The sequence below is a fragment of the Crocodylus porosus genome, unplaced genomic scaffold (genome assembly GCF_001723895.1).
Source record: "Crocodylus porosus isolate Cpor-Errol unplaced genomic scaffold, CroPor_comp1, whole genome shotgun sequence".
Lineage (NCBI taxonomy): Eukaryota > Metazoa > Chordata > Crocodylia > Crocodylidae > Crocodylus > Crocodylus porosus.
Window position 1 is genome coordinate 76,426,459 of NW_017728947.1, and position 13,585 is coordinate 76,440,043.

Genomic DNA, 13,585 nt, shown 5'->3' on the forward strand with positions numbered 1-13,585 from the left:
GGAGGGTGCTTTGGGTAGGGGAGACGAGAGCCAGTAAGGACAGGGGCTGGGCAGGGGTCTCCCCCATGGTCCCCTCCTTTCTCCTGCAGCCCCCCCCGCCCCCTTCTTACTGGCACGGAGCCTGGGTCCAGCTCCCTGCAGCGGCAAGCGGGACCACCCAAATCTCTGCATCAATTCATAGGCTTCCAATTTAATTAGGTCTTTTCAATGGGTCTCCCTATTTGATTTGGAATCGGGAGAATCGGGCTGAATCTCCTCCGAATTGAATCAGCTACCATAGCTTTGCACAGCCCTAGTTTACACCCTGCATTTGAGGGTCCTGATTTTCAACACAACTAGACTATTTGTCCTTTTGAAGATCATTCCTTTTCCAGGTATTTCAGGTTAGACATCTAAAATCATTAGGTAAATATCTTGGTGTTGAGCTAAGGTGAGAGTTCCTAACTGAGGACAGCAGGGTTGGAGGTAAGGGAGCACTGTCTGAAGATAGCTCAGTATTTTCAATAGCATTGTTGGTTTATAGTTAAATGAAACATGCCAGAGATGAGACAAGTGTATTATGAGTTAGTGGCATTGCACATTTGCACAGCAGGTAAAAGACCTGCCCAGTGAATGATCACAGATTGTTTGTATTGCTAGGTCACGTACTGCAATATTCTATGCCATTTTTTCCATTGTTCTCACATGAAGCCATGCTCTTTTGTAACTGATAAGGTTATGCCTCTTAATGTCTGGTGTGGCCTGGTGTTTTGCTCTTGTCTTTGAGAGCTTCCACAAGAACAGAACCCTTACTAAATGTAATGCCATTTCCTGGATGGACACTGAGGGTCCAACTCCACTTGGCAATACTTGCCACTACAAATAAAAATGGACTCTGTTCTCTATGTTGATTCAAGAATGTAATGCCAAGAGTGCTGGTTTCTTTCTAGATTGATAATATTTGAAGTGACTTTTGTTTTTCAAGGTCTTATGAGCAGTTGCTCTGATACAGGTGTGAGTCTAAGGATCAGAAAAGCTTTTAAGAGGGTGGGGAGACAACTGCTTGAGCTGAGTGCCAGCCCACCTGTCTCCCCAAAATTCTTTATTTCTTCAAGCAGTTACCATGTGGCCCATATTTTCATTCTGGCTTATGAGCAAATTATCATTATGAACAAATAGCAAGAAAGTTTGGCCAGGAGTGATTTGGAGAGAGAGAAAAGACTGAGGTGTAGGAAATGGTAGGGAAGACCATAGAAACTAGAGCAGATGGATAGAATTAGACTGCCACCTTTTCTGAATGTTGGAGGATGAATAAGAATAATGGAGCTGGAAAAAAGTCAGGTAACCTGCCCAGGCCAGAATATGTTATGCATCTGTACCATTCAGCTAGATCTCTGCTTCTTTATCTGCCCCCCACTCTCTTCTTACCCTCAGTTTGGTAGGGTCTTTATTTGCCAACATTAATGCTTGGCTATTGTGGATTTAGGATGCCCATTGCTGGCTTTGTAGATTACACAAAGATGATTTGAATTCTGTTGTGAGAGTTTTAATAAAAATAGATCTGTATAGCTAAGGAAGGGGTGCTATAGGGTTCTCTTTGTCAAAATTCTGTCTTATGATGGTCTTCCCTTTTGCATCCCTTATTTCTTTCAGCCTTTTTCTTGTTTGGTATGCAGCTTTTGTGGTGCATTGCTGATCTGCTGATCTATTTCTATGGCTTTAAATGCCAAGCACTTCACAAATTGTACTTGACTGCTTATACAAACTATATAGGTATAACTTCTCCCAAAAAATGAAATGCATCTGTGTCTAGAGTGGAGTCTGACAGCTGGAAAACAGCACACAACACTGGCAGTTAAGTCAGGAAGGGAGAAGAATAGTGTATCTAGTATAACTGAGGAAAACAAAATGTAATTGTTGGAATCTGCACAGGATACTTCTATTAATGTAATAACTTACAAGGAAAGTGCCACAACATATTTAATGACCAAAAACAATAAATATCTATCTTGCATCCTATTTAAATGTAGTCTATCCACTGGTACCAAGTGGTAGGGAGATTTGGTTCAGTATTACTTTCCAGGAAAGAGCTTTCTTTACTAGATAACTGAAACTGCTTCCTCTAGTACCTGTTTTTCACTAGAGACCTACGGTTCGTATACTAGGTATACATCCCTGTTGGCGCTTATGAAATCTGATGTAATCTCTCTCAGAGACGGTATGACTGCAGACTGCTATCAGGTGCTTTAATGAAATGCCCAGGACTAGTTTTAAAATATATGCAGAATTAATTAAATGTAGCCTTCTATTTGTAAGGCAACAGCATGTTGGTGCAGACTTCTTCCTTCTCACAGTCACTAGTTAATGACATTTATTTAGTAACTTGGGTTTCCCAGTCCCTGAGTTAGCTTGGTAACTTCATTTTCTCTCACTGCAGATATTTCTTTTATTGGAAGAATCCTATTCCTTGTATGAAAGATGATTCACGGGGGTGAATGAGAATGCACCTGAGGGAAGGGAACAGGCATGAACACAGTGCTAGATTTCTTCTCCTTAAAATAGCTTCTTGGCTGAGTCCAACTGCTGTTGTCTCACTTGTTGACCAGGTCATGCTTCAGCAATCTTCTTTTTTTGCAACCTGAGTGCCCCATGGAGGTGAAGGACACAGCCCGAGCTGGCTCCATCAGTCAGCAGAACAAATGGGCTTGCTCTGCCTAACATCGGGCCATCTCGGATTCCACCTCTTTTATAGAGATGAGTGATGAAGAGGGGCTCGTTCCGCTTTGCCGCTGTATTAATACACATCGGGGCCAGCTCCCAGCACTAAATCACGCTACTGCATACATCTGTTATCGGACTCCTCACCAGCGTGATGAACAAGACTGCAGATAGAGGCTTCCTTGTGTCATTCTTTATAGGATTTTCCTAAAAGAATAAATAGCTCAAATCTCTGCCAACACTCTCCCCTGTCATTGTGATGAATTTAGCTTCTTTCTTAAACATGCAGCTACAAATCTTCCCCTGTCATGCGTGCCCCCCCCCAATCCTCCCCCATCTGCAGAAAGTTTTGAGTTGGGTTTGACTGGATTCATGGTGTTAATAAAGTGTGCGTGAAATGCACATGCTTGCTCTCTTCCCATGGCAGAAATGAAAGGAGAGACCTTGGGCTCCATTTATTTGGTCACTCAAGCTTGCTCTTCCCATGCCTCTTCAGCTCAGTAATTAACAGGGTTCTCATGCAGTTTGTTTTTATAAGAGAGGGCCATGTGCTCAAGCTTATTTAGATGTACCTAATAAGCTAAGGGGAACACCAAATCTATAGCTTTTCATCAGAGCACTAGCCCTTCTGTAACGACACTGCTACTTGAGACTACCTGGACTTACTCCTGCTGTTAAAATAGATGTTGCTAGATAAGATTATTCTGATGAATTGCCCCATCTCTTGAGAACAGTAGGAAGGTGGATGGAGAAGAATCGGGCAATGCCTGTATCTCTGGAAGTGGTTACTAGCTTCAGATAGTGCTGCACACTCCTCCTTGTGTAAGTGCTCAGGGAGGTTGGGATTCAAAACTAGTGCTTTCCAGCTGGATGGCACAGCAGCAGCTGGAGGCTGAACTGCAGGGTTATTACCTAATTAAACCACATATTGTAGCTAGATCAGGTAGCCATGGGCAAGGAGTGATGTTGACATGCAGGATATCTGCATGGATATTGCAAATGGTCCAGTATAGCTTGGTCTGATGCATGCTGGATCAAGTTTTAACTACACTTATTCGTGTAACCCCCCCTGAAGAACAGACACTGATTTGTTGAATATCATTCTCCCTATCTTCTGTTTTGCCATATATGTTATCAATATAGGTAGCTATAAAGTTACAGTTGGTTGTAGTCAGCTTTGAATCCAGTTTAAATTTCATTTGATCCAGTTGCCTGCATGTGTGGCAATGCTTACATCAGGGATATCAAACTCATTAAACCCTGTGGGCTTGATGAGTGGCATGGGGCTGGTCCACAGGCTGGATCAGGCTCTTAGCTTGGCCCTACATGTTAGACTCAGTGTGCAGGGCCAGTGGAATGCCGAGTGCTGTGTACAGATCAGTCTCATGCACTGCAGCACCCAGGGCTGGGGCTGGTATGTGCTACATGAGACATGCAGGCTAGTCTGGGGCACGCTGCATGCAAGCAGCACCATGGTCTGGTCAACAGAGCTCCAGGGACCACACCTAGTCCACAGGCTGTATCTTTGACACCCCTGGTTTAGAGTATTTTGGAGTCCTATTCATGTACTACAGCCATGGGTACTGGGATAAGAACCTGCATAAATAGATCTCATAGAACTAATTTGGGTCTCTGAAAAATGTCAGATTGGGACTGGCAGCTTTGCAGTAGGTCCAGTGTGAGCAGTGGTGGGGTAAATTTTCTCTGGCCTAATACTTTTTCTTGCTAGTTTGATTCCTGTATGCCATAAATTGACAATATCTAGTGGCGAGAAACCTATTTGGTCCTCCTGTCTCCACCCCCTGCTCCCCCCACTTTTTTTATTTAGCTACCAACAAGGCCTTCACTTAGCAGTGACTTTAATATGGCCAATATTACAATTGGACTTTTAACCCGGATATTTCATGGCACTAGTCAGGCATCAGATGAATTGGGCTATGTTGGAACTAGCTATCTAGATCCCATAACAAGCTGTTCTAGTGCTGTCTTGCTGGAGTTAATCTACCATCTTGTTTAGATGTGGAAAATTTTTCAGAGCTTCAAGCAAAGCTGCTTTTCTGAGTTTAGGATCTGGCCCTTTGATATCAGCCTTAAACTTCATAATAATCAGGTCTCTATTTAAGGTTATGCCATGGCCCCATTATTTAGCATATTGCTACAGAGCAGATGAAACTGGCAGCAAAAAGATGCACATAATTCTTTTTTGTTGTCAGGATTTTATGCAATTTCTAACTGCTTAGTGCTGTACAAAACACAGAAGCAGAAAGCAACTAAATTAATCATTGGAGATGTTCTTCTTAAAAAAAAAAAATCCTATAAAGTTCTGTTAATGGGGACTGGCTGATTCCAAAGACCAAGAATATAGACTGTTTCACTTTTAGGTTGCTAACTGCAGTCCAGTCCAGAAATTACGCTGATTGTTGGACTGATGGATCAAGTCCTTGCCCTTTGTCATGCATTCCAGCCTGTCCAAGCTCTCAGTAGTGGCTGGTAAATAAGAGGGAGAATGAATTACAACTTGATCTTTCATGCCTTGCTTCTGGGATAAAGGTTGTAGCTTTTTTTCCCCCCAACTATTTAGTTGGTCTAATAAAAGACTTTGCCTCCACCACACTGACATGCCTTGCTTCTGTAATTTTTTCTAGTACTTAATCTTCCCTAGTAGGTCTGTGTGGAGGCTTCTGTTGCATTCATACCGTCTCCACAGTTTTCTTTATAGGCTTCACTGCTTTGCCTTTCTCTCCTCATAGAGTTCATGTGATGACCCCATTCTACTCTTTACATCATTAGAGTTGCACTTGTATCAAAATGCATTATTTTGTTGTGCAGGAAGCCTATTTTCACCTTCTATCAACATTGTCTGCTCTAATTCAAGTTATGAAACCTGTTATATTGTTTTAAAATCTTCAGAGCAGATGCTTTGTCATAGAAGTTCTTAGCCAGGAATTTGTGCAGTTTTGGATTGAGTGGGCCATGAACTGATTTGAGAAAAATTAAATGGAAAGATAAACCAAAAGAGGTCTGCAACTAAGGTTTTTGAGTTCAAATGGGAAAACAATAAAACAAAGGGAACTAGTTTGTGAACTGGACTATGGTCTGCAACTGCTAAAGGAGGTCTGGAATTGTAGGTGCTGAGACTCCTCAGTGTGACTAAGGATAGGCAAACTGTTCGTCAGCCCTGGGCACTGATTTAGGAGTGCCCATGTTGCCCTATCCCCTGTATTCTAGAAGACTGGCACTCAGCAGCCCCACTCTCTGGGATCTCCACCTCTGCTCAAGGGCACCAAAATTCCTAGTTACACCTCTGTGAATACTGTCAGGTACCTTGTATCTCAAGCAAGGGGGAAAAGCTGTAGGAAAGGGCTTCAGACCAAATTGAATGAATAACCACCTCACAAAGGATATTAGGAATAAGCAGAGAACATGCAAGAAATGGAAAAAAGGACTGATCTGCAAAAAGAAAACTGAGACTTGGAGGTCAAGAAATGAAATACAGTGGGAACTGCAAAACGTGAAGTTGAACTAGGTGTTGCAGATGATATTAAAACAGTAGTTCTCAACCTTGATAGACTCAAGACCCCCCTCAGAAAATGTTAGCTCTTAGTTTTCAATTGATATTTTTTTTTGACTACAGAAAAATAATAGAGTAATTCTTCTGTTTCAGAGAGCTCAGACCATAAGAGGTCAGAATGTTTCTAACGGTATGGACTCCTATTTGAAATCTCTGGGATTATCTTGTGATTCAGGTTTACACATCAGCACACTGTTTGAGAATCACTGTATTAAAACATATGCAAAAGGGTCTTTGGCTATAAAAATTAGGGGTTCATGGATAAAAAAATTTTGGACTGATACTGATGGCCAATTATTGACCAGCCATATCTGCTGATACCAGTCTGATAAGCAGCACGGAGAACAGCATCGGGGTGGTAAATCTGTGTGGGGTGGGAAGCGGCATGAGGGGGCAGATCAGTATCCCCACGGTGAGGGAGGGAGTAGGTGCTGTGTGTGGTAGGTGCTGCCGAGGTGGGGTGCAGGATGGAGCAGTGGCTCATTCGGGGGCTTTGGGGGGGAGGGGGTGGCTTCTGCTGCGTTCACCCCCGGGGAGGCATGTGGGGAAAGTGCCCCCTGGATCTGTGCACAGGGTGAGGGTGAGCTGCACACTGAGGGCCAGGGCTGCTCTGGCCTCTTCCTGGTGGCTGGACTCAGGCTGGGTGGGCAGGTGGTAGTGCACCTTGGACGAGCCACCAGCTCCGTTCCGCACCCTGCCTCAGCTGGGCAACACGTGCCCCAGCCCCACTCCCACTCCATTTCTCTGTGCAGGGGCCTCAGTCTGTGCCCCCCATGCCTCTCCCCCCCCCACCACACACACAGACTCATGGGCCAGATGCTGCTCTCCAAGCTGCTGGGGCTGTACTCGTGGCCCTGTACGTGCTCTGCCTGTGTGTGTGCATGTGGCATTATTGGCCACATCAGCCAAAAAAAGCCGGTTGCCAATACGGTCAATTTTCCTTTTGTTGTTGCCAGTATAATATAGAGCAATGTATCGGTGCACCTCTAATATAAATAACAATGAGGAAAGAAATGGGGCCACCGTGAAATCAGGATAGGATAGATATTAAGGTTAATCTAGATCTGGCCAGACATGCAACTGAGTACTTAAGGTTTCAGTAAGGATGGTACTACTGACTTTGGGACAAAGGCAAGATGGCTAATGGAAGCCAGATTATGGATATAGAATGTACCATAATCAAGGTGGGAGCCAAACTTGAAGGTCCTTTATATGCTCAAGTTGAGGATCTGATTGTTGCTAGACTGTTCTACAGAAAACTTTGATTTGTGTAGGCTGATGTGAAGTTACTGGTTCTAACTCTTTCTTCTGCCCTTTATTCATCTTCCTCCCCATTCTGCTTTTCTTTCTATTTTGTGTTCCAGCAACTTTACCTGTCCACATGGATGCAGCGGATTCAGCCCTGCCAGCAACACAGTCCCAGAGGTCCCAGAGTTCTGACTGGACGGGTAGGACCCAGGCAGCTGAGAGAACCACTGCCATGGCCTCTGCTAACTTTTTTAAAACACCGCAAGAGAAGAGCCCTGGATACAGTTAGATGGAGGCATCTCTCCTCATAAGAGCCTGTTGGAACTCTGAAATGTTGGACTTTGACATATGTCAACGTCCAAACATCTTGTTTGGCAATAACCATGTCTTCAGTGTTGGTGCGTGATACGCATTGTCATTCAGACTGAGCTGCGTGCCCCACATCCCCAAAACACGTTTGTGAATCAGTGTAAAAAGTAACTGTTGATGTTGGGACTGTGGCAGCTTTTTAAAATGTTCCTGCTATTGCTGTGAGTATTTATTACGCACTCATCTCCCATCCAGCATCTATTAACATCTGCTGGGGTATGTACAGAACCTTTTGGTTTCACAGATGTTGAACTTTCTTGTGCAGCTGGTTACTCCTGGGGGCATATTATTTGTTGCTGTATTCAGCATTTTTCAAGAGAATCCCACTTCAGGTCTGGGGAGGTAAAACTGTCTCCGGCAAGGACAGAAATAAAGGCCAGCAAGGATCCATGGTCAGAGGGGAAGAGGAGGGAGACAGAGAATGCAAACCAGGTTTGAAATGTGCAGCTTGAATTCTGGATTAATAAAATGTCCAGAAGCCTCTTGCTAATGGACTTGAGTTAGGATGGCTCTAATGAAGCAGATGTGTGGTTATCCATTCAGAAGTCCTCTTGGCTTACAAGCAGCATGGCTTTTCAGAGCTGTTACTCTCCCATGTGTGGAGTGTCCTTAGTCTTGCCTCAGTATTGTATATTCTTCCCCATATCTCCTGCTGGACAAGAGATTGGCAGAACTCATTAGACATAAATGAACAGACTAGTGTTATGAGCGGGATCAAGTGGCTCTAAAATGTCCTGTAAGAAATGCATCCATGGGAAGTGACAGAGGAAATGCTAGTCTACCTTTAGTGGATGCTCATTTTCAGAAGCTGCTGCAAGCATCCCCCAGGACACTTGAAGTCAAAGTCCAGGTGCCATTGTACTTACTGAAAGCCATTTAAAGTATTGGTTGAGTTCAAAACACTCTCTCTGTAGAGACTGGACCATTTCTTGTGTCTCATTCTTCCTGCTTTCTTCAGAAAGTACTGTTTTGCAGTGCGTATTGGGAGGGTCTCTCTGTCTGTACTTGACTGTAGTCCATTCTGCAATATATATAGGAGGGTTCCCTCTATCTCTGATAGTATTTCACTTTGCAGTATTTATAGGAGGGATCCTCTTCTCCCACATCTCTTTCCCTTTATCCCTAACTGCCCTCTATCTTCCAGTGTAGATGGGGGATTTTTCCCTCTTTCTCATTTCCTATATCTCTGAGCACGCTCTGCTTGTTTCTGCATCTCTTGAATGACCTGTCTGCAGCTTCACTTTGCTTTATTTGATAATATGCCTATATAGCATATACAAAGGGCCTATTACAGGCTCACTTGACAGCCCAAGTAGTTCTGTAGGCTCTTGAACATTTTCACATTGGTGGCACTTGTCAGGGTGCACCCTTCTACTTGTTGGGTGGGTGAAGCTTCAGACAGGACTCTCTATTTAAGTATGTAAATAAGCTTTAAATGTAAGGGTACAGGGAGCACTTGTATGTGTAGATTATGGATTTGCATGTTTCACTTGCTTTGCAGTACTCTGCTCTCAGTATCCTATAAATCAGTTCACTGAGGGGTAGGTTTGATTGTGAACCTATAAGACAATGTTTTAATCGCTTTTAATTTGGGGGGAGGGGGGTTACAATTTTAAATGGCCAACCCTAAAACCACATAAATCTCCATGTTTTACATAACACAAAAATAAATTATAGAGTCAAATAACAATCTAAATCACTGACAAAATCAATTCTATTACAGAGGCATTGTCTAGATTTGCTCCATAGATGCCTGGTTATTCTTGGGGGGAGGCCCAAATTGGATTTGTATTTTGCAGTCCAAGCAAGCTGTCAGTTTTGTCCATGTAAAAATCTTTCTCAAAATGTCATAGCTTTTCCTGATGCATATTGCAAATGAATTAGGACAGGGAAAGCCTTTTTCCCCTGCTAAAGGAGTACAGAGGTGAAAGATTAGTTTGGATTATCTATGAGAGAACTGAAGGGCTTTGTGGGGAGAGAAATACTCATGTTTTAAGTTAGGGTTTTTACATAGCTTCATTTTGCATCAGTACCAGCCTTATTTATGATTCTTAACAAATTTATAAGATCCTAGGAAAATAGGGCTAGAAGGGACCTTTAAGTATCCTGTTCTGGTGCCTGAACGTCCTCCTAGTCAAAGGTCCTTGAAATCTCCAACCTAAATTTTTCTGTACTGCAGCTTCAGTCCTTAAAGTTCAGCCAGTTCTCCTAGACTCTTTCCCCTCAGACTTGCCTCCCAGGGGATCCTGCCCACCAGTTCCCTGAGTTTGTTGAAGTCTGCTTTATTGAAGTCCAGGGTCTTTCTTCTGCTGTTCTCCTTCCTTCCCCCTTTTAGGATCATTTCATGTTCACTGGCATCCAAGTTACATTCTGCCTCAACATTCTCAACCAATTCCTCCTTGTTTGTGACCAGTAACTCCGGAAGAGTTTCCCCCTCTATCTGGCTTCTCTACCATCTACCTTCCTACTACCTGTATCAAAAAGGTATCTCCAGTAAACTCCAGGAATTGATGATAACTCTTCATTAATAATAAAGCCTTTTATTGTTTGGGAGCAAAATAGGCTTCTAACTTTATTCTTAGTTATGGAAGCCATTATTATAGTAGAAAGGGCCATAAGAAACTGTTTGCATAATACAAAGGGGAGCAGAGCTAGGGGCTTTATATTGAAGTGTGAGGCAGGTGTGATCATTGGAAATCTGACAGATAAGATACACGGCTGCCTCTCTGCTAGTAATGCAGTGACAGGTTGCAGGTGCATTGGAATAGCTGTGGAGTTGTCACATGGTACCATATATCAGTCATGGTTCCTACATAATTTTTTAAAGGTTTGTTTCCATGAATGTGTGCATGCATACTTTTTAGAACAAGCTGAAAGTGTGTCCACGGCTGCCTCCTGAAGTAAAGTGAGATCAGTGATTTGGTACTATTTGGCTATCTTCTTGGGCCTTCATCATAGTGATGAACACCTTTAGAGTAACCCAGGGTGGCTGATCTGTCTAAAAGCTCACTGGGGAAAGAATGGACGAATCTGGATTATTTAGTCTAGAAAAGATAAAACTGAGGAAAGACTTGATGACGGTCTTCAAATACAAAAAGAGCTGTGTAAAAAGGAGATGGACATAATGGACGATTAATTTCTTCAGGGGACAGCAAAAGGAGTAATATATTTAAATTGCAGCAAGGGAGATTTAGGTTGGATATTAGGAAGAAGTTTCTCACTATGAGGGTAGCTAAACACTGGAGTGGATTACCTAGATGGAGATGTATTCTCTCTGGAATTCTCTTATGTGCAGGCTATACGGACATGTTCCTGGCTGAGATGGATGAATCCTGTTGTGTGCATGGAGGGCTGGACTAGATAACCTTTTAAGGTGCCTTCCAGTCCTACTTTTCTTTGGTTCCTAAAAACAGGAACATGCTTAGAAACAGTTTATTTCAGGAATGTGTATTCATAAAAGGCATCATCTAGTTCAGAGGCTTAGTAGTGGTGCATATGATGTTTATTTGTTAGGTTACTGATTAGATTTCATCCAAGGCACTAGTAATCAAACAAATGGCCATTTTTCCAATCTTTGGTAGCTTTTATGAAGATCACTCATGATCTCGTTCTGTTCTTAATTGTCCTGCAAATACGTGTCCCTTGTTGAGTGCTACCAATATGCTTGGTTCTGGACGAAATACAATGGGCTGACATCTTCTATCTAGTAGAGTTTACAGTTTAAACTAGAAAAAGACTGTATATTAAAACAAAAACATACAATTTCCATTCCTAGTAATTACTACTAGGATTAACAGCCTCAGAGGATTCAAAAGATTGATTGAGGGGTGGGGAATGGGTTGTACAGTGGGAATAACATTACTGACTGGCCTTCACCCAGTGTATATGAAAATGGATCTAGATCCTCTGTGTTATTTTTCCAAGTAGATTTTAATTTTCTTCCCACGTTTTTAACTTCTAGTTGATATTTCTTTCTCTCTTTCCTTTGTACCTGAACTCCCATTTCATATCTCGTGGGTTATCTCTTCCCATTTCCAAAACATTAATGAAGACATTAAATAAGGCTGGACATTGCAGTCATGCATGTGGCTTTGCATTGAACTTCTTGCCCAGCTCACCATGTTGCCTTTTATCATCTTTTTTGGCCTTGTCTATTGTAAGTCCATGGGGCAGTGCATGGGGTCATTGCCAATTTGGTGGGAATATTTTTGTTGTTGTTTTGTTTTGTTTTTGAATAAAGTTGTTGTGTGACTGTTGTATAAAATGAAATTCAGCAACATAACTGTCTGTTCTCCCTTAATCTACCAGTTTAATAGATCTATAATCTCTAAACTTCCCAATAGCTCTTAAAGGCCTTAGTAAGGATCAAGGCCCATTTTTGCTAGGTGCTGTACAAATGCAGATAAAAAGAAAGCTTATGATTTAAATATTTATCATTTAAGTGAAGATGTGTAATGAAGAGTGAACAAGGGATGGAAATGAGTGGCAGAAACCAGGGCCATTTGGGCTGGTTTTACTGTATGATGGAATGTTTGCAGCATGCGGAAATGCATCACTCCATAACAGTGATGCTTGCATGTTACTCTTTATCCTTCCAGTAATAGAGGTTTGTGCTCTTGTTCCCTGGACATCACTAACACAGCTGCTCATCAGGCATGTGATGAAAAGGAAATGGCCACAATGGCAGCTACAGATGTGTTTGGGTGCCTCAGTATTCAAGCCCTTTCCCCCAGTGAAGGAAGTAGAGATAAAAAAGTGAGCAACTCAGAATTAAAAAGGAATGATGCAGAACAGGAAGAGAGTTGTGCCCAGTGTCTTGAGGGACAGTTTTCTTAGGCAGAGCTACAGTAAAGCCTGTTTCTCATCATGTACTAGGCAAATTGCTATATAAACAGTGGGCAAAATGGCCTGTTGGTAGCTTGTCAGATGGTAGCAAGGTGGCATAATCTCTTCCTGTCTCTAATGCTATCTTTAGTTTTATTCTCTTCCTCTTGCATGTGTGTTAATTCCTTGTATTGGAAGGTGTTTTGATTTTGCATCAGCTTTTGAAAAATTCCTTCACAGTGAAATTTTCAGTTTAAAAATAGATGGAATCATTAGCTTCTCTAGTCTGACCTCTTGTGTAACACAGGTCATTACATTTCATCTAGGTATCCCTATAGTGAGCCCAGTGATTTGAATCGCAAAGCACGTAATTCCTTAAGAAACTAAACTTGTGTGCCACAGGCAGAGAATGAAAGGGACCAAATTGTTGGCAATGCCTATGGCCCTTCTAATGTTTGGGAATTGATTAGGTGAGATGTGCCCAGTTGATTCTTGCAGGTGATCATGCTCCAGAGGGAGGTGAAAAGCCCTCAGAGTTCCTATGAATCTCACCAGGTGCAGAATTCCTTCCCGTCTCTGGACATGGCAGCCTCACCCGCATAGAAAGACGCACAGGCTGGGACTGAAAGACAGATTTTTTTTTTTGTGTGTGTCCTATCAGAGCAGTAGTCCATCCAGTTGGGTGTTCTGTGTTTGCAGTGACCAGTCTATTATGCTACAGAGGAAGATACAGATATAAAAATAGGACATATATGGTCAATTGTGCATAGAGGAAAAAAATCCTTCCTGACCCTTTACAGCAAGCAGCTGAAGCCCTGCAGATGAAATCTTAATTACTGTCATTGTCTTAACACAGAGCTGCATGTGCTACAGGCA

At 42.5% G+C, this 13,585-nt stretch overlaps 1 protein-coding gene across 6 annotated transcripts in view; it reads left to right on the top strand.

Annotated features, from left to right (window-relative positions):
* GPATCH2L (G-patch domain containing 2 like) overlaps positions 1 to 11,739 on the top strand; it is a 41,580-nt gene extending 29,841 nt beyond the window's left edge. For 5 of the 6 annotated variants that reach the window (XM_019551899.1, XM_019551896.1, XM_019551900.1 and 2 more), the window contains one exon: positions 7,633 to 11,739. In XM_019551899.1, the coding sequence (XP_019407444.1) occupies positions 7,633 to 7,805 (173 nt within the window). In that variant the 3' untranslated portion in view covers positions 7,806 to 11,739. The remainder of the gene's footprint in view (positions 1 to 7,632) is intronic. The other variant, XM_019551901.1, reaches the window with a different exon arrangement.
* The last annotated feature ends 1,846 nt before the right edge of the window (positions 11,740 to 13,585 follow it).